Below are 26,559 nucleotides of genomic sequence, written 5' to 3'. Positions count from 1 at the left end.
TAAACTGAGCGGAGGTCGCTCGTTAATACGGTTTGGGTATCTATCCATAAGACTGTTTGAAGGGTTTACAACAAAGGACAAAAACGCCTCAGAGAGCTTGTTGAGCACCATCATCACCTATGGGGTGATTTTCACCTCCATGAACAGGTCGGGTGTCATCCTTGAAGGAAAAGTAGATCTATATACTAACATACTCATATATGTTTTATTTTAATTTGTCATAAAATTAAATGGTGATCTTATGCATGCAAACTACTAAACAATATAAAGAAGAAATCATCATCTTACATTGGATGTTTCGGATTTTATGGGCACAAGTGAGTTCTCCTACTCACTTGTTCTTGAGCTCTCCAAATGGAAGAACAAGGATTCAAGTATAGAATCCCTCCCAAAAGCATATACCCAAGGAAACCTCTTAATAACCAATATTATTTAGATCTAGTAATAATATTAGTTTTACTATAAAATTGACACAATATAAATTGCAATTTTACTCTTGAATATTTCGATCAAGAGAGGAGATTATGTGAGTTTTATTTCTCTAGATTTCATAAGATGTAGAGAAAGATACATTTCTTACACTAGAAAATTAGATGTGTAAAAATGATGAATGAATCTTGAAAAGAAAAACTCTCTTTTCTTTTCTCATATGGTTGGCCGAAATTGGCTTGGGTAGGATGCCCAATACCTTTTGTTTTTGCTCTTCTCAAAAGCTTAGGTTTGCATGCCTACTTATTAGCTTTCATTATTGTGTTTATACTTAAACAATTAACACAATTTCCACTAACTCCCTCCATAATTTCGGTATGTATCAATAAAATGGGAGGTCCATTTTATTTTGTCATTTGTCATTTGTCAATTTGTCACATGTAACATGTTACATGACATGTCACATTGTAATGTATTTTTAACTTATTAAAAATCAACATACTCATAAAATATGTCATTTACAAAATCGACTAGTAATTCGTAATTACTTGTACCAAAAGTGTTTCCAAATTATAAATTACAACATTCTGTATTTATAATAATTTTTTCATTCCGTTTCAATTGTTTCTGTAAACAATGATTTCATCTAAGTAATAAAACAATTCGATTACTTAGACCGTGTCTCATTTAATCATATTTACAATAAGATACGTAAATTATACTCACAAAATCATCCGTCAATTTTAAGCAATTTAATTAACTCGTATCGGTATACGATTAATTAAATAATCAATTAAGAGTATTTCCCTATAGGTATGACCTAAGGGGATCAACTGATCACCACCGTCGCACGACAGTAATGTCAAACTCTAGTCAGCCAATCATTACCGATATGTGTGGACCAGTTGACTGTAAAATATTACATCCCACATGTATTCTTAAAATGAGATTTAATAATGATATTTAAATCATGTGATCGCACTATTGTTGAGGACACATTTCCCAACAATCTCCCACTTGTCCTCGACAAGTGTGCGTCACCAATTCTCTTGTCCTATTACTATCTCCCACTCAATGCAAGGTGTCTTTCAGGTCGTACTTGCAAGTGATCATATCGAGAGTGGTTTCCTCGATCTGGAGAATAACTGTTTGACCGGATTTATCCACTCTGGATACCTTCCGAGCGTGGCCACGCATTTTCAGTTCATTACTCCTCGAGTGGCCCTGAGATATTGTTTTAACCCTGACAAGGGGATGGACAATTCCTATCGCACTCATTCCCTTCGACTAGCCACAACCATCATAACCCAAAATATGCCCATTTGACCCCATTTACGAAGGTCGTAGTAACACAAATCAAAGTTAATCTGAAACTGTGGCATCTTAGGTGAATAGTCTTTAGTCAAAAGAATCGACTCATTAGAATACTATAGTAGTTCTCGCCACGACCAGGCTATATAAATTGCCAGAACTCTATAAGCGGTCATAAGGCCCGACAAAGTATTCCTAACAGTCTGCCTATGTGATCGAATAGTCATCTCACATGACTGTATGGCACTTGAACTTGCCATCAATCGCATCACACTCTAGTCACTTCGAGACGTCACCTCATACAAGTGACTATGGGCGAATACAATGTTAATCCGTGTTCACTTTAACGGGGTTCAATTGTCTCCACAACCCGTTTGGATGTAACAAAGTATAATAAAAGAGTTTTAAAGTAAAACTCGAACGACAAATGCGATTATCACATATGAATAGTCAATGCCTGATTACTATTCATGTTCTATAATCTAATTTGATCTTGTACGTAGTTGTTCATTTCAATTCAATTGAAATGACGTGACTCATCATGTTTAGCCTTTGAGAAGGCTTTGGTTAGTAGGTTTTATCAATTTCTTGTACCTTACTCAACCTTACTACATACTCGTTTTCCTTTGTAATGTATACATTTGCATTACAAAACTTTCTGAGTACGTGTCGAGATCCAATCAAGAGATAGGCCCTCTAGCCTTAGAATAGCTCCCCACTTTGTTTTCACGGTGTGCGGGACTCATCATTCTTGCACATCTTATGATTGCAAGTGTACTCAATTTCCGTTATAAATATCTCTTATTGTTCTTTATTGCCTAGAACGATTCTAGAAAATCTATTTCTTAAATAACATAACCACAATGGTATCTTAACCATCCTAATGTGTTTTGATTATGGTTTTTTTGTCGGAAACCATGCGCAACCTCAATTGTCAATTGTCACTTGTGTAACACCCTTACACAATATTGCATCATAAACACTTTGCTTTACTTCCTTAATGCTTCTGCAAGCACTTAAGGGTAATCTTTATAGCTTACTTGGTAAAGATTACTTAAATTCGATTTTGAAAACAATTCATCATACTCAAAGCATATGAAGTGTTATACATCATTTCTTTTTAATTGATTCGGCAGCGGAAGCAAATGAAATCAATCAAATATGTTCAATTTAATTGAACTAGTCATGAATCTTATCAACATAAGACTTCTTACTGACGCTAATATCATGTGGATTTATCTTCATAAATCCGGATATTCAAGATGTATTATAATACTCCAAAAGTCTTAAATCATTCTCAATGATCAATATGTCATCCACATATCGGACTAATTAAAATTTCCGTAACTCCCACTAAACTTCATGTATAAACACAACTTCTCGACTTATCGAGAAAAGTTTTATAACATGATCAAAACATTGATTCTAACTCATTGATGTCCCACTTAAGACCATCTCTTAAGTTGCATATTATCTTAGGATTGCAAGAATCTACAAAACTCATGACATGTATTGAATACATTCCTTCTATTGAAGAAGTGGGTTTTAGATTCACTTGCTGTATGCATATCCTCATAATGAAACATAATCCCTAAGAAGATCCAAATAGACTTAAGCATTTCAATTAGTGCAAAACCCTTTGCAACCAATCTTGCTATGAAATATCTCTTTATTAGTGCAAAACCCTTTGTCACTAATCAAGCCTTTTATTTCGGATTCTCATGGCTCTAAGCCTTGTATTGAGTTGTGACTTAAACACTCTTATGTAAGTCATATGTTCATTACTTTCTAGAAGTAATCAACTTGAATCAAACAATTTCTTTTGTAAGTTATAAGCTCTTTACTTTCTTAAAAGTAGCATGAATTCATCATTTTTAACAAGTGACGAATTTAACCTCCTAGGTTTGCAAGAAACAATGTCTTACACAAAACGTCTCATGTAGCCAAGAAAGACCAGTTTCTTGCGACATAACATTCTCTGTGGCATTCTTTGTGGCTCTTGAATAATTTCTCCCACTCTGTCTTCTAAAAATAAACTTGTATTTTAGAAAGACAGTTTCACGAGTCGCAAACCCGTCGTACTCGTGATAATTGAAGAGGGAAAAATGAGCATTTATTTCTTGTGAAAACTTACAAATATGGTACCCTTACCATTTCATATCTCATATGATTCGATTTAGTGGAAAAATAATTTAGACAAAAATGAAAAAATCCCCAAAAGGATCAAGTAACTCAAAGTAACTTGATCGAAGTCCAAACCTTATCGAATAGCGTTTGATTTCTTATCCATCCACACATTATTTCATAATGCGTGCTAAGAGAGATTAACTTGTGATACTATATCACATTTCCTTTGGCTTATATCAAAGTCTTCACTTTGATAGTCCCATCACGACTAAATCGTGATTCCTTGAACTCTTGAACTTCTTCAAAGATTTCTCTATTTACCTTATTAAGTGAACACACTAGTGTCAACTTAAATCGTTGGTAAAAGATGATGATCAACCTATTTTGGATTGATGATTTATAACCTCGATCTCCTTTTCAACCAAAAGGCACGAGACATCTTGCTTTGAATACAAGATACGCATATTCCATTAACAATCTAATGGTTTCAAGAGTACTCGATAACTCTTTGCGTTCATCATTCCAGAAATTAAGGTTTAATCTTGGGTTACCAATTTGAGTCTTGCATCATCTTCATGATATATCATTCTAGTTTGGTTTAGAATATAATCACCTTGATGATGGGCTAGCCATACATCAAATCATGGTGTATAGGGTCACAAAAGTGAAACCTCTTTTGTATCTTTAACAAATTGTATTCTTATTTAGAGTTTATGTACTTAATAGTCACAATTAAGTACAACTCCAAACCCGAAAACTAGATTTAGTACACAATGACTCTATCTCTTGACTTCATTGTTGCTAGTCGTCATATTCTAATCATCCTATGTGTCGAATACAATGATGAAAACCTCCATTGGTTTCTAATATTGTGAAGTGGCACTAGCAAAATTTATGTTTAATCAAATAAACACTTTTAAAGAAGAAGGTCCCATTAGATGTCCCACAACTAACTTGTTGATTCTTCAATAATTTGGGGTAGTTTCCTTTCTCGTGTCTAACATTTAAGACAATGGAAACTTTATCGGTTGGGATTGATAGGTTTAGTATCGTCATTCTCAACAACTTTACTTTTAACATTACCTTGTATCAATTCCATTATAATCTTTACTTCTTTGAACCCCGTCCCCATCTTAACGGTTTAAGAGAATGCTCCCACTTATTTCAATGAGTCTTTGCTTTGAGAAGCAAAATTGAATCCATGAAGATTACTCTTCATTCGTTCGTTTTAGTCTTAAAACTTTCATTGAATTGGTTGCGTTATTTTGGTCAATTACGAATTCTTGACAAAACTAATTACCAAAACAATTTATCGCTTCAAGGTACTTAATTCATTTAAGTACATGAAAAAACAATCCATTGTAAGTAGATGTGTTAGTCTAGAATCAAAAACCTGTTTGATAATGAATAACTTTAATCTATACTCTTTGCAAGAGATCCTTAGCAATGGTTAATTCGAGGTCTTTAGAAGAAAATTCAAATTTTGTCTTTAGTTACGATGTTTTAATGGAGTTTTGAATAAAAAACGAAATGATATCGTATATGAATAGGGTAAAGAAATAGAACAATATGACAACGGAATAATGGAAAACTTGACATTTATCGTTTTATTAATACTTGTAAATAACAAGTAAAGCATTTGCATAGTGACCTCTACCCAACTATGATAAATGATTCCAAGACCCAAATTCATATTAACTTGGGCCTTTGTGTGGCCGATGAAACCCTTATCAATATAACTCGGTGGATTAACGCTTTAATCGATTCTACTTTTAGAACTCTTGGTCGATAATATTACATTAACATATATCTTTAGCCCAAAACACATTCAACAAGGGGACGGTGTGGCCGATAAAACCCTTATCGAAAAACTTTTGTTGAGTTCAATCCAAATTTCGAATAAATGTGTCCATGATCCAAACCCACATTAACTTGGGCACGGTGTGGCCGATGAAACCCTTATCAACATGAATTCGGTGGATAGACATTTATCACCCACTTCTCCCACGTAACAAGGTTTGTACCCCGGTGTGGCCGAGTGCACTCCCTCACGAAATAGGTTTTCATGGTTTCTACTATTTGGTAAGGCTATGTCTCAATTAATTGTTTTAGCGAGAGGTCATGTCAATTTATTATCTATCACGTTTTAAGTGAACTAAAGCGGTGAACTACGATAATTCTAATTGACACGGTCGATAAACTCGATAAAAGGATGCATGTTTTAGTTATGGCGATTTAGCGATGCATGTGACATAAAATAAAATGCAAGCATAAAAATAAATAAATAGATCCTAGTATGGCCTTTCCTAAAATAGAAAAAACTATTTAACTATTACATATTCGGAAACCAACTCCATTGGTCCCTTGATCTTCGGTTGAGGCACGCATCTCGAGGTAACACCGTCTTTATGTATCGCCATCTTGAAGAAATCCGTCTTTGGGAACTCCGAGATGAATTTAAATTACATAATAAATTACATAATTTCCTATTATACATTTGTAACTAAAATAAAATAAATCTATTAAATTACAAAACGGTGATACGAGATCACAATAAAATTACAACCGAATCGATATTCCCATACATTTCGGGAAATACCAATTAAAATCTAAGGCCATACTAAGTAAAATTACATAATTCAAAAATTACATAAATTAAAATTATGACAATCATAAAGAAGATGCAGCATTATAATATGTATGAACATGCCCAATTTTATGCTAAATCGCCTTTAATTAGCCAATATCGTATATTACTTGGTTTTTACGGATTTGCGTGATTTCAACATTTTTATAATCACAAAAATACATAAACTCATATTTATGCATAAGTTAATTACCCTAACCTCTTAGGACTCAAAATTTAGTCTTCACTAATAATTTGACCATAATTAACCCATATTTTATAAAATTGTTCATAAATGGACCAAAAATTACAAAAATAAGCTATAAACTTCAAATAAATCACAAAATTTCAAATAAATTCAAAATTTGAAATTTAAATTCATGAACATTCTCGAAAAAACATGACACTCATAATGTTCAAAATCTTAGGTTAAAAAATTTCGAAATTTTTCCGGAAAAACAATGTTGCGGTTTATCGATTTTTAATAAAATAATCATAAAAACATGGAAAAATTATATTCATTAACTTTTCAATTTTAGATCTGAAAAAGATAATAAAAGGCAACATTAGACGTTTTTCCTAAGTCATAGATTATGTTTTATTAATTTTTCACTAATAATGTCACTATTTATGCTATTTTTCTTCAAAAATCCATAAATCATGCAAAAAGACTTCTTTATAGCCAATTATTTTACACACATCTTGTAAAATTGCATGTGACAACATACTAAATTTCTATGACCAGATTCGAAATTTAACTCATATTAACCTATTTTTCACCTAAATCCGAATTTAATAATGAAAAATCCATTTTTCGAGCATAACAAGTCCAAAAATTATGAAAATTTACAGGTTATCTCAAAATAATATATGTGACAACATATCCAAAAATCACTGATTTAAACCGAATCGATTTAACCCAATCCAAAACCGAATCAATAATGGCCTGTATGCCAGGTCATTGAGAAGTATGCCATAGGTAAAGTTTAAGGTGATTATCATTTTTGTACGTATTTTTTGTTACTAATTTTGTACGTATTTAAAGAATTAATACTAAGACCCTGTTTTTTTAGAATCAATTTCGACTCTTATAAATTCAGTTTAGTTTAGGTCCACCAAGTTAAGTTCAGTTCCGTTGAGTTCAATTATCGGGTGGTGGTTAGTGGCTGTAGTGGTGCTGGGGAGGGGGTACAATGATAGGGATTGAGAGGGACGTCTTGGTCCGAGGTGTTGGGTGCGATCACCACTGCGGTGGAGGGTTTGCTGGTGGGTCTCAACTCCCAAGGTAGTCGGTGAGTGATGGTGAATGCTGCTTCCAGATGTCTAAGGCGATGGCGGGCGGGAATAGAAATGAGAGAGAAGGTAACTAAAGCATTAAGAGGCGAACAAACAAAAGGGGTACGTAATATTATAAAAAAGGGGGGCAATTATGAGTAAAATTAAATGTTTCCTATGTAAATAAATAGGTTATAAAAAATATAATAATTTTATCTCCACTTTTCATATTTCACCTCTCATAATTTAAAAAGTCAATAGAAAAAGAAGCAAAGTATACTTTGAATAAATTAAGCAATATTAAATTATCGAGGGTGTTTGGTTGATGTCATTGGGATTGTAATGGATTTGATTCATTCCAATGTTTTGTTGGAGCATTTTGGAATGGAGTTAGGTACTTATTGGATTCTAACTCTATTCCAACCCCTTGAAATCCCATACCCATCTCCTTCCCCTGGATTCAAACTCCATACTTTTATATTTATTTTTCTAATGAACCAAACAAGTTTTGAAAGTTATGAAGTTGAAACCCCATACTTCTATGGTTTCTCATTTCAATCCATTCCATTCCTAAGCAGCGAATCAAACGACCCCTCAAAAGTGGATGCATAAAATGGGAGGTAATTTTCTTGCAAAAAACTTATCAAAAGTGTATGAAGAGACAAAGTAAAATTTTCTAAAATTTAGTTATTTACTAATAAAAAAAAGTATGTTTTACTTTTAATAATACTTTTCGTTACCTCCCGTGTAGTGCACGGGTTCAAAAACTAGTATTATATTAAAGCAACAACCGGCTATCCCTTCATACGCCACGTGTCACAACACATTCAAATGCCACGTGTCATACTTTCTAATTTAAAAAAAAAAATTAAAAAGGTGCAATCACGTAAACAATTGAATTACAAAACGATTTCAAATTAAATTACAAAATTTTGGTCCTTCAAATCCGGGATAACTATCCATTATTTTTGGTAACTATGGAGCAGTTACCAAATATTTCTATTGACTTCCTAAATCAAAGTCTCAGTCAATCCCATAAAAAAGGAAAGAATAGTTTCAAATAATTTACAATGAATTAATGATGGTGTAAAATCAAAATATAATCGTAGAAAATATGCTAAAACATTCTCAAAGATCCTTCAATTGATCTTAACCCTATATATGGCTATATCAAATCTCATATATATCTATTAAAAATACGAAATTCAGCTACCAAAAACCGTTATCAATTTAGAAGTTCAAAAATATAGAAGATCCGATGAAGAGGTAGGCGTTTTAAACAATAATTCATACACTCAATTTTTGAGAGAAGACAATACAATATAACGTACAGGAACGCGCGTGAAGGTGGATTTGATTAGCCGAAACAAAGACAAACAAGAATGGGATAATTGAAACCCATGCACTTCTCTTCTGACCTACATCACAACCAACTTGGGAAGTAATAGGGGTGGATGTAGGGGATGAATGGAAACACACTGTAAATATAATGGATTTGAGGAACAGAATAATGAAAACCCGAAAAGGGAAAGAGTTAAACAAGGGTACCACCATATGTGAAGGTGAATTGAAGATAAATGTGGATGCTGCGATTTTCGGTGAAGTGAGGTGTGGTACGGGGGCGGTTATAACTTATAACAGACCATAACGGTGATGCATTAAGGGCGGGAGTTAAGCAAGTTAGTGAGATGTGGTCTCCTGATATCGCTGAACCGACAACATCGGAGTTTGGCCTTCTTATGGCACAACAGATGGGGCTTGAAAATATCGTGTTGGAGTCCAATTCCTTGGCTTTGGTTAATATGCTGAACTCTTTTTTTGTCATGCTAATTACCTTGGCAAGGTAGGGATTTTTAAATTAAATTTGGCTAGCACCTTTAATCGTATTGTATTTCAATTTGTTAGACTACTTAATTAGATACTGGGTGGACATGTGACCCGAGACCATTCGTGCCTTAATGTACTCGGATTTTTTATCGGCATGAATAAATCATTCTCCTTTTATTAAAAAAAATAATTAGGTCAAAGACAACAATAAGATTTACAACAATTTTTAACTGGTTGTCTTTCATTTATTCGTAGTCACAAAGTTTATTAAGAGACAATTTCCAATAATTTTTGAGACACCATTATCTCCATACTATTTTTATGTATTTTTGGTATCATTTTTATTATCTCTATAAGACTATTTTATTTGGTAGATGTTCTTATAACAACCGTCTTATTTATCACAAATTCTAATTTAAGACAGACATATCCATCTAAACCTTAATACGGGTAAGTATCACACATTAGACAAAAACATAATGCATTGATATTAGCAAAAGGTTTGTCTCACCTATACAAGTGAAGCATTATTTAACCCGTTTCATTCTTAAAACGGATATAAGACCTACAATTTATCTACTATACGTATCAATTTTATTACTTTTTGTTGACTTAGTAAGAAGATTCTCTAGAACATACTTCAAATTTTATTATTCAAGCTCATATTTTAAATTAACTCAAATTAACTATGCTGCATGACAAAATGATTTACAATGTTGAGAGTCAAAGTGTTTTAACATTACTTAATAAACAAAAGAAAAGAAATAAAAATAATTAGTATTTGGCGATTTGAAATGTGAATCGGGTGTCAATGATGGGAGGCCGTGATAGGGGAAGGGTCGCGATGGGTGGATAATGATTGGTGGGAAGTTGGATAAGGTTACGAGAAGGGTTAATCAGGGGTCACGCATGGGATAGGGTCGGTAAGGTGGTTATGCTGGAAGTATAGTGGGGGAATGAATGGGATAATGGAGGCAAGAGAGGATCGGGTAGTTGAAGGATTTAGGATATGAATTGCAAGGTCGGTGGTTCGAGGTGCTGGGTGCGGTCACCACTATAGTGGAGAGTTTGCTGGTGGGTCTTGAGGTAGTCAGTTAGTGATGGCGAACGCTGATTCCATACGTCCAAGCAATGGTGGGTGGGAGAGGAAATGTGAGAGACGGTAGAAAATTTAAAGAACAAACATGACAGGTAATATGATAATAAAAAAGGTATACCAATGAGTAAAATTAAATTATATTTGCGTAAATAAACAGGTTATGAAATATGCAATAATTTTACATTCACTTTTTAGTTTTCACCTCTCACAAGGCAAAAAGTCGACAAAGTAAAATCATAGTGTTTCGAATAAAATTAAGCAACATAAACTTATCAAAAGTGTATGGGTAGACAAAGTGTAATTTTCTAAAATTTAGTAATTTACTAAATTCAAAAAAATACCCAAATTAGTACTTTTCATAATATAATTACGTTATCACCCGTGCAGTGCACGGGTTCCAAAATTAGTTTAATTCGTTTTAATTACAAACTATTATTGCAAATTTGCAATAATTTGAATTTTGATCGCGTTGTGGTCATAAAATAATATCCGGGTTCTATCGGACGGTGCGAGACGGTAACTCAAATCGGGTAAACTTTTGAGACATCGGCTAGCCTCATACAAGTAATAGTTTAAGGATATACTATAACCTAGGAAACGAGAGTAGAGAATCCGAATCCGAAGAGTATATAAACCCCAATACAAGATACAAAACTGGCTGTGTTTTCCTGTTGTCCAAGTTACCAAAATACATATTCGCCTATTTCTCAATTTTCTGCCGATTCTCGAGTCGTACATAGTATACGCAATACGCCGCCATGAGATCAGAAGACACCTCAAGAGAACCATGTCCAGACAGAATCCTTGACGACGCAGGCGGTGCATTCGCAATGGGCTTAGGTGGGAGCACACTCTACCACTTGTTCCGCGGTGCAATAAATTCCCCACGCGGAGAAAAACTCTCGGGCGCCTTCCAAACGATGCGAATGAGCGCACCAAGGACTGGAGGGGGTTTCGCCGCATGGGGAGCACTTTTCTCCACCTTTGACTGCGGGATGAACTATGTTCGCCAGAAGGAAGACCCTTGGAATTCAATTTTGGCTGGGGCCGCTACTGGCGGGTTATTGCAAGTGCGCTACGGTGTTATGTCTGCTGCTAAGTCGGCTGCTGCTGGGGCTGCTTTTTTGGCCTTGATTGAGGGGGCCGGGATAATGCTGCACCGTATGCATGGGCCGCCTTTGCCAACCGAGTTGGCTTACCAGGATCCCACTGTTGTTGCTACCGGTACTGAGAGTAGTGGCTGGTTCGGAGGGTTGTTTGCTGGAGGAAAGAACCAGGAAGAAAAAGCTTCGGGTTCCAGTGATAGCAGTGAGACCAAGGTTTTGGAGACTTGTGATACACTTCCTCCGCCTATGCCGAGTTTTGATTTTAAGTGATGATTCAGTTCTCGGGGGTAAGATTTAATTTATTCAATTTTTTTTTCATGATTTACTCTATTGCATTTGTGGTTCGTGAATTTCACCCTTAACATTAAATTCTAGCCTTGCCATTAAAGCTAGTAAGGTTTCTGGTTATTTTCAAGTTTGTTGATTCCTGGTTACATATTGTGGTAGTAGTAATATATGGTGGTTCGGTTAGTGAATCTTAAAGTTGAATGATTGGAAGCTGCATGTTTATTCTCTTTATCTCGATTGAGTTAGTCAATTGTTATAAATTGCTGTTTAAATTGACACTAACGCATTCAACAAAATTATTCATTTGCAATTTGAAAATTTTGTATGATACATAATCCCTCATAATCTTGTTTAGTGACTTCTGTGTCAAAAGCATTAACCAAGACGTTGAGAGTTTGTATGGTTTAGACGTTTAGTAAAGTATTTTAATTCACAAATATGGAGGAGGAATCACTATATATTACTATGTTGTTACTTCTAGGGTTGAATGTTCCTATGTTTCGGTAGCAACCATCAATTCAAAATATACTAAAACAAAATTATCGAGTTATAATACAAAGTTATTGAGCTTAACTTAATAATTATTAAGCTCAATAACTTTGTAAAATAGCCCAATAACTTGTAAAATAGTTCATCAACTTTGTGTAAGAACTCAACAATTTTGAGACTCAACAATTTTGAGGCGGTTGTACAATGCTACTATATAACTGGTTGTATGATAATATTTGTGGGTAGAAACCTTCAATTCAAAATATCCTAAGTAGTACTCTATAAGCTTAGAAAGTTAAAAAAAAATATGGGTAAATTAATTGACTGAGGAGAAAAAAATAGTAAAGGTAAAATCGTAAAAAATGTATGAAAAAATAAAATATATATATGTATATGTAAAAAAAGCATAAACCTAAATTTTAGGTAACAATGTAACATTAATCATTTCTATGTGAGGCTTTGTTATCCTAAACTCAACACGATTAAATTTGATCATTTTGTTATCAACCCAATTATATAAGCGCGCTATCTAAATTCTACCCTTTTAATTTCATTTACATTTACTCTCCTTTAAAACGATAGTACCATCGTACCTATAAGATAACTCTATTGATTATTTTTCCTTGTACTTTTTGTTTTAGTCTTATTCATACTTCCTCCATTCAACTCCACTCTACCACTTTCATTTTTGCACACTATTCACATGTAAGCATTCAATTTCAATTTTCTCTCAATACATAAGTGAAAATATATTCATGTGGGATCTTGTTTGATTCGTCTTTACGAGTACATTAAAAATATCTAATTTTTATAATTTTTACAAATAAGTAGCTAACGATATTTAGCGCGTAAAACACGCGTTGACAAACGTGAAAAAGCAAAGTGGTAGATTGGAGTTGAATGGAGGAAGTATAACTTAAACCCGTTTTTACCCTAGAAAGCCCAATACAAAATCTCCCTTTTCCCCTGCTCCAAGTCACCCAAACACACATTCCACATTCCTCCATTCTTCCATTCCTGACACACTCTCGCTCCAGAAAATGAGAACACCAGCACCACCCTCAGGAACACCATGCCCATACAAAATCATCCAGGAGACCGGTCTCTGTTTCGCAGCTGGCCTACTTGGCGGCACTGCCTACCACTTCATCTACGGCGCCAGAACCTCCCCACGCGGCCATAAACTCCTCGGCGCCATTCAAACCATGCGTATGAATGCACCAAGGACCGCTGCAAGGTTGGGCACGTGGGGAGCACTTTACGGCGCCTTGGAGTGTGGGATGCACTATCTCCGCCACAAGAAAGACCCCTGGAATTCCACTACTGCTGCAGCCGTTACTTGCGGGTTGTTTGAGGTTCGCCGTGGTGTTTGGCCTGTCGTTAGGTCAGCTGTCTCTGGGGCTGGTTTAGCAGCGTTGTTTGAGGGGTCTCTCATTTTTGGGGATCGTCTTATGTTAATGTTGGCCATGCGTAAGGACACTACTGTGAATTATCCTAAGTTTCCGGCGGCGTCGATGGAGGGTGGTGCTGCTGGTGGTGGTGGGGAGAAGGAAGAGATTGGGTTTGACTTGCTTTTGGGTGAGGTTGGGACTAAGGTTTTGGAGAGCTTTGATACTGCCGGAGTTTGATTACAAATGACGAGTTGTCGGAGGTATTAATTAATTAATTAATTACCTCCTCCGTTCATTTGTTTATAAAATGTGAATAATAAAAGTAAATTACAATTGAGACATATTGAGTAATTATTGCTGATTCCGAACGCTTTCTGTGGGTATATTGAATGTTGATATTGTTGACATAATTAGTCTCGATTAAATAATTATTTATCGTGTATGAGACAGTTAAATACTCATTTATTGATCGTAATAGTAATAAATAATCGATGAAAATATGTTGAGGGTAAGTGTTAGATTTAATCTGAATTGAGAGCATAAACTTCATACTAAATTACTCGGTATAAACTGTAGAGCGGAAGCGTACCTGATTACATGACGAAAGGTTGGAATAAACCATCTTAAGGGACGGTCTTCAGGATTAGGTCTTCTAGTAGACACACATACCATGAGATCTCTCTACTGATGGGATGCGGGGAGATTAGGTTATTGTGTGCTACCAGGTACCATAACCCAGGTGACTTATATATAGTCTCCTTAATCTAATGCGCCCATCATGCATTAATAACCTAATGGGTATCTACACAATTAAGATATCCGGCCCATACTTTATAAGACGTAATTAATATGCCCGTATTATATTATCCGGATGGATCACTATATTGGGCTAAACCTAAACGATAGCAAACAAATACAATCTGTATAATAGTGTGTCCACATAAATAGTATTGGACCCAATATTCTTACAATCTCCCACTTGGGTCAAATACGAATCTTTGTGTGACACGAAAAATTGTATTCATTTTATAACCTTACGCGCTCAACAGTGCTATCAACATTCCAACCGTCTTATGCAATTCGGTCCATCAATCATACTAACATAGGATCAAAGCGGCCTTTGCTACAGTTTGTCGTAACAGGACCCTCAATGGTCACGTATGCCAATATAACCAACGACATGAATCTAATATAGGTGCGTAGCATGGAAACAACATCCAAATGTGATCCAAAATATGTATATTTCCAACTGGTCCACCTTAGTGAGATCAACCAAAATAACACAGAGTGAAACCGTAAACCGAAAACCTTATTTCTGCAGAACTTCATAACCGTAAACTTTAATGTGTCTAACATGACAAACTCCCACTTAAACTGAATTTCCTTAAAACCGAAACGCCCATTTGAGCAATTAGCTCAAGAAAGACCGTGGGTGGTAATTCCTTAGTAAGCGGATCCGCAAAATGGAGTTTGTATCAACATGTATAATTGACACCTTTTCACTCTGAATTGTTTCTTAAACAGTACATCACTTATATTGTTATTAGAAACTTTACAATTGTACATTTGTCGCAAAATAACTTAAATGGTCTTTCAATACCGTACTAAATTTGCAGCCTCATGACAAATGTTCATAACCAACTAGGAGTCGAAAAACCAATTGATCTCAACCTGAATCGATCTCCTATAAATAATGTTTTGTTCCAAATATAAATGACCAACAATATATTTGGCTGCCCTTAGTGGATCCAAGATCCTAATCCGTGTTGCCTTAATATCATCCAACAAACTTTAGAATGTACGCAATATCCAAACGCATACAAGCTAAATATATACCATAATACTTAAACACATTAAATATTTCCTGAGACACCTGAATTTAAGCATTAATGAATTTTTCTGAATATTTTCCTTAGGGCATTTGAGACTAATTTGTCTCCTTTATTGAAAGGGTATTAACTAGAAATATCTACTTACTCCCACTGAATCTTGAGTATCTACAATCATCTACCCATTCATCTAAAACAAATAAGATGACAGCAAGGCAGATTTGTAATCTTTATGACGGAAAACCTTACTTGAGATTTATTGGATGAATTCCCTTATTGCAGAAAATCTACTTTGAATCTATTGAATCAAAGTTCTAGTTACTGCACTGAATAGTTTCATCAATGTCACCATTAAGAGACAAATCTTTTAACATTCATCCAATGTAACCGAAAAACCGAATATGCCAAAATATCCTTATAGTCATTATCAGCAAAATGATCCTAAATGACGCATTACCTTTTACACCCTTCTTGGTAACAAATGAATATTTGAAACCAATATATTTCATAACTTTAGGTAATGGAACAAAGTCCAAATATCATCATTCATCAAATAACTTATTTTCTTTATGGCATCAATCCACTTATATGAGTTAGGACCTTCAATGGTTTGGCAAAAGTAGATTAAATCATCTTTACCATTCCATTATCTAACTCTTATTACAACTAGTTAGTCCGTCACTACATTGTTGTCCATTTTTATCCATATAGGAAAACAATGTAATTAATGTAGTTGTATTTACCTTATTATGTGGATCTTCTAATAAATTGGTTATTGAGATATTTGAGTTTGTTTAACCAAATTGATCTTATAATCATGTATAAGGAGACTTAAAACAATGTCAATTACCTTTTCTCCCACTCAAACTCAATATTCTCAATGAACCCCTTAATTTCCGTCTTAAATAGCTTTATTGTGGGATCATTACTTTATTACCCTTAAAACTTTAAGTACTATCCACAAAATAGTCATTGACTATCCTTAAGTCCAACTATTAACCTTATGACTTTTAAACCTCAACCTTACTTAGTTGGACATACCGGATGTGTACATTATCTACACTATGATTAAATAGTCAATGGTATTGTTAGAAATTTATCCAGAGATACCTGCAATCTTAAGAACTTATAACTAGAGTAATATGGAAAAGAGTATGATAATCACACTCCTTACCAGGCCTTAGGATCTTGTTTGTATACATACTACACCATCCATATTAAGAATCCTCATATGGTGAAATGATATCAAATACAAGATCAAACTCCTCTAGAAATTTTTTAAATAAACCTTGACGTTGTGATCCTTAATAGTCATTTGCCAAAGTATTAACACTTAGATCAAAGATGACATAATTATTCCTTTACCGAGTAAAATAACTCAGTCAAATATCACTGAAAACGTCAGGAACTTAAAACTTCTCACAAATGAGATTTAGATATCCATGCCTGAATTCCGTCTACAAACTAACATAATAATATAAACCATTAATACTCAAGTATAAAATGGTTCACCTTTCCGTATATGTTAATAATAAGACATCGAAAAATAACCGATATCTAATCTCCCTTAGTTTATCTTTATCCTCTTAAATTTGAATATCCGAAGTAAAGGGGTCAACAATTTCATTTTGACACAAAACTTTAATTTCCCTTTTAATGTGTCATACCGAAGAGAAATTATAGTTTCATAATTCTTCTTTATATCAATTGAACTTTAGTGCAAGTTTACTTGAAAGAGATTTCAATCTAATTAAACTATATAAAGTTATCAAAAATGATAGGTTCACCCTTATTTGAATTAGGAAAACACAAAATTAATTATTTCTCAATAGACAAGAAACCAAATTTGTCCATACAAAAAATAACCCTTTCCACCTAAAGGTGGTACCGAAAGTGTTTTCCACATACAAATAAAAGAATAAGTCATTAATGATAACTAAATTAGTTGACTGTCTCAAATAACTTAGATGATGACATGCCCCAAATAGATGAATCTTTCATCATCAATTGGCTTGTAACATCTCAATTATACTTGCATCAATATACTTATGTGGGTGGAAAAACCAAATTCACCCACCAAACATGATTGGATATAAAAATTAACCTTAGACAAACCGAATGAGAAGTTAAACTTTACCGACACGCCAAGCGTTAAAACTGGTATTAGATTTTCCTTATGTGTCCAAACTCTTAACAAACTAACGACTAAAAAAAAGTCTAACCTTATGTTTGTTGTTATTTCTTTGAGTTTGACTTTTGCAGCTTCTTAATTAACTGAATTAACTTAACTGAATTAACTGAAACAATGCCCTAAATATTTCCCTAAATTCGAATAATCACTAAACTTATGCATTTTGAATGTAATACTTCTCAAAGTTACATACCTTAGTCCTTACGATAAGTACTTTTACCTTATGAGAAGCAGAATTATACATTCTTAAAGCAAGGTAAGATCACAGCAACCAAAGATAAAATTCACATTCTCTTACCATTCATTTAATAAATAGTTTTATCCGAATTGAGAATGTAACTGAAATGACAGATATAATAACCATAAATGTCAAACTGAATGAACAAAACAACATCCTTATATTTTGAATAAATTCAAATAATTAAAGTGTCTTTCCGAAATTAATATTTAGTTATTAGACGTAAATATTAACTAGTTAAAGACATTACTCTTTAGTAATTGTAATCAAATATTGACGATAAACTCACGTCGAACACTAAGCCTTCCTTTGGGCCGACTCAATATTCACATGAAAATACCGAATAATCGTCACATATTTATTACCCAACGTGTATATGTAATTCGGCCAAATAATGGCCTTCCTTTGGGCCGACCATTATTCGCATGAATTACACACACTAGTCCAAAGAATGAATTTATTCAATTTAAAAGCTCTATGGGCATAATCCTTATGAGTGTTATAATCATAACGACTCTCCCTTAACTTGATTTTCAGATTCAAATATTGGCATCCCCATCAACACAAGACACCTAGCACAACATTAAGTTTAGTCTTTGGACATAAAATTAACTTGTAAGTGGTCATCTTGGTGTAGTGATCAAGTATTAACAATAAATTCCTGTCAAACATTAAGCCTTCCTTTGGGCCGACTTAATATTCACATGGAAACCTTACAATTGTTACATACTTACCACCACAAGCATGACTGAATTTCGGCCAAATAATAGCCTTCCTTTGGGCCGACCATTATCCGCATGAAACTCAATCACACACTGTAGTCATAATATTCTAAATCATTCAACTTACACAATAGAGGTTACTTTGGCAACTTATTGTGTCGATCAAACAACCTAAAATATTAGACCCGTTATTATAAATCCGATTTGCCAATTATTAATCTGAAAATACAAGTCCTTAATTGACAAGTGACTTAACCTTTAATGATAATATACAAAAACTATATCAAGATAGTCCTTAATCATATAAATCCGTAAAATTTATAAACCACACATGTATATGACATTAATAATCACTTGTTAGTACTTGAAAGTTCACTTATCATATAGTTAACACGCACTTGTAACCCCAACCATAGTATCAATAAATTACCAGAATAATACCAAAATCAATTATGTAAATAACACAAATGAACATTATTAGCCCAATCAGCCACTGATTAACACAAGTTTGACTGTTTGAGCAAAACACATGCAACTGAACTTGATGGTGCACTTAAATAATTGCTTACCCATAACACCCTGAACTAATAACCTTAATAAGCAACCAATTCATAAGCATGTCGATCACAATAGTGACTACCCAAAGTTCCGAATCCAAAACACTTTATTCACTTCAAGTATACCCAAGAACCAATTGATTATTGGTGATTAAGGGTTTCGTTGATTTTGTATTTTGAAACGTGCCTCAATTCGATTAAAATACTATTATGGTACAGTATAAGTTTGTTGATTGATTGCTAGATTTTTTGCTAGTAATGGTATTCGACTGACGGAATGTTGAGTTGAATGTTGATTAATTACTACATTTTGTACTAATAATGGTAGTCGAGTGACAGAAAGTCGATGTTGAATGCTGTAAGGTGGTTGATTAATTGCTACCTTAAGTTCAATAATCGCCTCCCTTTGTGCAGAAATTACGCAGAAAACTGTATGTTTGTCTTTTAACTGTTTTTCCAACTTTCAAGTAGAGTGGCTTTATGTGAGCGGGTGATACCAAAAATTTGTACCCTATGATAGTGTGACACTATCTCGTTTCTCTATTTCTATACTCTCCTGCTCCACCCTTCTTATCCAGAGGATGATGTACTTGAGGTAGTTTGTGAGTGTACGTGAAAATGACCAATCGAGTGAAAGTTTAGAAATGAAACTATGCTCCTACTGTTTTCTTTGTTCCATTCTATTGATAGGGCTGTTTGTGCATTCCTTTTGGTAGATTGTGGTCATTGTATTTCTAATCCTTTCGAGGTGCACTTTTCCCCAATATATTACTACGTAAATTAGTGTTAAATCTCCCTCCGTCCCAATCAAAGGTAAACAAATGAGTGGAACGGAGGAGGTAATGTTGATGAAGGAACAATTCAAGGGATACAGAGCACAATCTTACTGAAATTCCAGTAGTGTCAGATGAAGAAGCCCTTTTATGTCTAAGGCTTGTCGAAGCCAAGCCCTTTTATGCATAAATAACTCAAAGTATGCATTACAACCGTCTCATATATGCTCTGTATTTATTTTACACTGAACTCGCATGCTCGTGTCTCTTGGTTTGCGACTTTACTTGTGAGTCCCTTTATAAACCGTCTTGGCAATATCTATTTGATCATTACTTGCTTCCCTGTAGTACATACCTTCTCAATTTTGATTTCGCAGACATTATGTTTGATGCTACACACGGCATTCATCATCCACCTATATGGGATGATAATGCCATATTTTGACACTACTGTTTCTCATTGTTAATGCTGACGATTCCATGCTTTGTATTCACAGGTTACATGATGGTGGTCTGTCTATTCGTAGTTGATTGATTGACTGATTAGTGAGTAAGGCAATGCAAGAGGTTGATGTCAGTTTCTTTTGTGGGCATCTGTTTTTGTTTTTGAGGCTCGGTTGAAGATGAACTCCGATAGCATATTGGTATTATCAGTGGTATATGTAAAGATGAGGGGGAGACCCAATATTTTACTATATTTACTGTGTGGTAAATAAAGCTAACCAAACTTAGGTAAATATATGAGGCCAAGAGTTTCTCATATGATTCAATTGGTTTTATGCTTTAGCATACTTTTTAATGTGAGACATGAATCATCAATCATCAATGCAAATTTCATAACGTGGTTAAAATGTACTCCGTAATAGTTTCTCCCTGTTCACATCAAGTAATATTGTGTTCTTCCGACACCACCGTGCGGCTGCGCTAAAGCACTTGAGAAGTTAGTGTACTGTGGCTGTCACCGTGCCTCTGCTGGTTGTTGTGGTTAGCTCACCTCACTTCTAACCTGTAAATTAGTTTCTACCCGTTTCCTCATTTTATCTTCAATTCAATAGCCGGCATAATTTCTTTATAATTACCTCTTTTCTGACTTGTTTCTTCTTTGTATGGTCCGCATCCACCAAAACATACCCATCTTCACCAACTTCATCTTTGTACCAACACTCAGGTACTGTATATGGAGGCGAATGCAAATTTACTCTTCAATTTATGGAGCACTAGTATAGATCCCGCTCGAATACGCGGTTTTTTAAATAGGAATATTAAAGAAAATAACAATTATACAACGCGGTTTTTTAAATAGGAATATTAAAAAAATTAACAATTATACAACTGCATTTTAATTCAATTTGAAATTTAATTAATAAGTGGAAAAGAGAAAGTTCAGTATAATTCAATTGTAAATATAATATAATGAAAGCTCAATTACAGATATGATATAACAAAAGCTCAATTACATATATGATATAATGAAAGCCCAATCATAGCCAAATTCATTTTGGCGGGAAAATTTTAAAGTTTTTTTATTCTTTCAGTATAAGGAGGATGCTCATATCACATGCCAACCTTCGATACTTCTTGCTTTCTTAACGTATACCTAAAAAGTCAAATCCAAAAATAACTAGTTTTAAACACGTTCAAAAAAATGCACGGATCGTAATAACAAACACTATTATTGTATACTGGAGCATATGTATATATAGAGGCCAGATCCGGTGAGTCCACCTATATTTTTGAGTCCCATTAGTCCACTTATGTATACACACTATACACAAGAATATCACGAATAATGAAAACTACTATTATAATGAAAAAGCGTTGATTACAGTCAACATTATTACATCTTTCTCAATAAGAAATATGAAGTTAAAAGCGTTGATTACAGTCACCGAACAAGTAACATGCTAGCCCAAAAGGGCCAGGGTTAGTTTTTCATCAATTCAAATGTATCACGATCACCCAACCAAAATAAACAAAAAAAGTGAAAAAGGACAATCAGAAACAATAGATCATTGTTTCATGATAGTGATGATATAGAACTCTTTTTAATCACCATAAATCATGTACATGACTACGTGATTAGCGCATAACACTAGACTGATCCACATATTGAATTCCCAATATTTATCGCAATCGCAGGAGAATTACAAGATGATTATGTTAATTATTATTATAATTATAATTATAATTATTATTATTATTATTATTATTATTATTATTATTATTATTATTATTATTATTATTATTGCTGGGGCATATTCTGCACCCGCTGACCGAGTCAACATATTGAGCAAGGTCAAAGATATCCACAGCAAGTCAACGTATTAGACACTTAATTTTACGCGCACTGTCGGCCCGTCACTTGGGTCTCAGCCAGGCAAGCTAGCCATCCGGGAGACAAAACCGCGTACTCACATCCAAGTCCCCTCGGCATGGAGTCAACAGGGCCCGCCGGCCTGCCATGGGTCCCTCGGCCGAGGGTAGATCAGTCTTTCCACCTGCTCTGCCACTTGGCCACTTGGCCACTACGTGACAAAAGGTGAAAGTCTATAAATACTCTTCAACCCTCATTGAGGAAAGGATCCGAAAATAATCAATTAAACACACTAATCTGGTATAAACTCCCTTATCTCTCTACAATATACTTTGTGCCAAGTAACACACAACTTAATCCCTTTTAAGTTTACTGACTTGAGCATCGGAGTGAGTTCGCTCGGTACCAAGCCGAGCCCTCAGTTGTTCATTGTTTGGGAGAGAGGCCGAAAGGAAGAGTCAAGCAAAGTCATCATTCTTCAAGCTTACGTGGTAACAAATCGTGCTCCGGAATTACACCCGGAACAATTGGCGCCGTCTGTGGGAAGATCATACTAAAAGCTAGTCAAAATCCCTTACAAAAAAAAAACACAAAACAAAACCCACCCAGCAACCTAAGAAGATGTCAAAGCAACAAGAAGTAATTGTGAGCGACGAAACTGCATTCTATCAGGATGACACAGTCCATAATTCTGAGATTGGGCATTCCCCCACCGGCCGAGTAATTCAACCGGCGTACGGGATGCCAATACTACTAGAACACACCGCCTGCCGGCCACGTCATCCTTGTCATGGGACATGTGGTCGATGCACGGCCAAACCAAGCTATTCCTGGACACGATGGGTAATACGCCGATCACCCCGCCGCAACGACGGTGACGGCAAAGACACCCGCAGTGACCAGGGCCCATAAAGTGACCCCGAACAACTTGTCCGGGGCGATACAAGGAGCCATGCATACTAGGACGCCGGCGGAGCACGTGCTGCCAGTGGCAGACCAAAGTCCTTCCCCCACTCGCGGGAGGACAGCGTCGCCGCGGCAACAACGAGGCCCGCCCCGAAGAAATGAAGAAAGAAGTCTGACTATCCAAACTCGGACAACAAGAAGCCCTTCCCGCCACGAGGAGAGAAGCCGGACTAGGGGTGCGAGGAGCCGATCGCCACGTGTCATTCGACACGTGGTCAGACAGCCCCTCAGTGCCTATGTCCTCGGAGTCTCCGTGCCGACCAAACTAAAGCTACCGTCCCTATCATACAAAGGGGATAGTGACCCAACCGACCACGCCGAGGCTTTCGAGTCTTACATGTCAGTATGGGAGCAGCCTGATGAGGTATGGTGCCGAGTCTTCCCAACAACCCTGCATGGGATGGCCCAGAGTTGGTACAAGGGGCTGCCTAATGGTTCGGTATACTGCTACGCCGACCTAAGGGACAACTTCATAGCCCAGTACGCCTGCAACAAGAGAAGGGTCGTGGAGACATCGGATCTCCTCACTATCCGACAGGGGGAGGACGAGTCTCTATGAAGCTATGTGAAGAGGTTCGATGCAAAAGCTCAGCAGATCCGTGAGCTGAACACCGAACTGGCGGCCTTCGCACTGATGAAAGGCCTCCCGAAAGGCGAGCTCAAAAATGAGCTGATCAAATGCGAGGACCTCAACCTGGACTCCGCCAGGAAGATGGCCGACCGAGCCGTGAAGGTGGAGGATTACCACAAGACCTGGGTAGGCCACAGCGAATCTGGGCACCCAGAGAGGAGGAGCCGCCGGGATAGCGCTGACGAAGGTCGCCGTGACAGTGATCGGTCACGGCCCGAAAGATCTAGCAGAAAACAGAACTCGGCGGGCGCCGGGGGGAGTTTGGGACCATACACCCAAAAGCGGTATCACGGTCTCACCCCCCTGGTCAAATCACCGGCCGAGGTATTTGCCCTGAGCAAGAGTGAAGGGCAGAAGTGGGCAAGATCCCCCAAGACGAGGGCGGAGGGCGACGCAAGCCCATTTTGCGATTACCACGGCCAGCCCGGCCATAAGACCGACGACTGTCGGCATCTGAAGAACGCCATCGAGGAGCTGATCCGAAAGGGGGCTCTCAGCAAGTACGTAGCTGGGGCCCCGGAAACGAGCTCCGACGGGGCGAACAGGAAATCAGTATTCCAGAGGATGGGAGTGATCCAGATGGTTACCGGAGGAAACGAGAATGGAGGGTCAGCTAATGGGCATAAACGACACCTAAATGAGCTTTACCAAGCCATCAACTTTGTGCCCTCCACAGCGATCCCCGCTTCCACCGTCCCCGATATAACCATCGGAAAGAAAGACTACGAAGGAGACGTAGCCCCGCAGAGCGACCCGCTGGTGGTCCACCTGGACATATCCAACCACTTGGTTAAGAGGTGCCTAATTGATACAGGCGCCTATACGAACATCATGTTCAGGGAATGTTTCCTCAACCTCGGTCTGAAGATTGAGGACCTGAGCCCCTGCACCAACCCACTATACAGCTTCTCTGGGGCCGACCTGGTGCCCCTGGGGTCAATCAGGTTGCCGGTGATGTTCGGCGAGGCAGATGCGGCCAAGAACGTTTTATCTGAGTTCGTGATCATTGATGGTTCGTCCGCCTACAACGTTCTGATAGGCCGGGTTACTTTGAGCGAGGCCGATGCTGTAATGTCCATCCGGGCCCTGACATTGATGTATGTCTCGGACCGGGGGGAGGCACAAAAGCTCGTCTCAAAGGACGAGAGAGACGAAACTGTCAATGTCCAAATATCCGCGGAGGGTGTAACATGCAATCCCTCAAAGTGGCGAAGAAATCAGAGAAGGGGAAGAGCCCATCCTTACGACAGGAGGGTGATCCGATGAGCACCAACAACGTCAGCATGGTCGAGGGGGCCGAGACCGAACAAATAGAAATTGACCCAGGGCGCACCGGGTCGGTGTCGGTCTGGAGCCAAAGTTCAGAGCCGACCTCCTGGACCTGCTGAGAAAGAACAAAGACGTCTTCGCGTACTCAGTCGCCGAGATGCCAGGCGTGAGCCGAGAGGTGATCGTTCATAAGCTGAACGTACTCTCCAACGCTCGCCCTGTCAAGCAGAAGATGAGGAACTCCTCGGCCGAGAAAGATGAAGCCATCAAGGCCGAGGTAGACAAATTGTTAGAGGCAGGCTTTATCATGCCTTGTACTTACCCTGAGTGGCTAGCAAATGTTGTAATGGTAAAGAAGTCATCAGGGGGGTGGAGGATGTGTGTTGATTTTACAAATTTTAATAAAGCATGCCCTAAAGATTGCTATCCCTTGCCTCGAATAGATAGCTTAATAGATGCAACGGCAGGCTACACTATGCTAAGCCTGCTAGACGCCTTCTCAGGGTACCATCAGGTATTCATGGCCGAAGAAGACATGCCTAAGTGCGCATTCATCACCATACACGGCACATAAATGTATAAAATGATGCCGTTCGGTTTGAAAAACGCTGGCGCAACTTACACTAGGCTGGTAGACAAAGTGTTTCAAGATCAAAAAGGGCGGAACATCGAGGCTTACGTCGACGATGCTATTGTAAAAAGCAAGTCTGACAGCGAGCACTTGGCCGACTTGAGCGAAACATTTTGTTCACTAAGGAAATACAAGATGAAACTTAACCCAATGAAATGCAACTTCGGTGTCCGGGCAGGTAAGTTCCTCGGCGTGCTTGTCAGTGCCAGGGGAATTGACACCAATCCAGAGAAAGTCCAAGCAATACTGGACCTACCGGAGCCGAGGAATCGAAAAGAGGTTATGATCTTTGACGGGAGGATGGCGGCTCTCGCCCGTTTCATCTCTCGGTCGGCCGACAAGAGCACCCCATTCTTCAAAGTGTTGAAGGGGAATAAAGACTTTAGCTGGGGGGAGGAACGAGCACGCCTTTCGAGGCAATCGAAAGCTCATCTTCAAACTCTCCCGACCCTGTCCAGGCCGACGCTAGG

The 26,559-nt window shown here is 37.0% G+C and overlaps 1 protein-coding gene across 2 annotated transcripts; it reads left to right on the top strand.

Moving 5' to 3' along the window:
- The first annotated feature begins 11,328 nt into the window (after positions 1-11,328).
- Positions 11,329-21,110, top strand: LOC141609156 (mitochondrial import inner membrane translocase subunit TIM17-1-like). 2 transcript variants are annotated; one of them, XM_074428336.1, is made up of 2 exons: positions 11,329-12,087; positions 20,776-21,110. In XM_074428336.1, the coding sequence occupies exon 1, from the start codon at positions 11,453-11,455 to the stop codon at positions 12,068-12,070; it is 618 nt and encodes a 205-aa protein (XP_074284437.1). In that variant the 5' UTR covers positions 11,329-11,452; the 3' UTR covers positions 12,071-12,087; positions 20,776-21,110. The 2 variants fall into 2 exon arrangements, with proteins under 2 accessions (XP_074284437.1, XP_074284438.1); XM_074428337.1 differs by lacking the exon at positions 11,329-12,087 and adding an exon at positions 13,499-14,228.
- Positions 21,111-26,559: the final 5,449 nt, after the last annotated feature.

Source organism: Silene latifolia, chromosome 10 (assembly GCF_048544455.1).
Source record: "Silene latifolia isolate original U9 population chromosome 10, ASM4854445v1, whole genome shotgun sequence".
Lineage (NCBI taxonomy): Eukaryota > Viridiplantae > Streptophyta > Magnoliopsida > Caryophyllales > Caryophyllaceae > Silene > Silene latifolia.
Note: the sequence above shows the minus strand (reverse complement) of the source record. Positions and strands in the feature narration are given on the sequence as shown.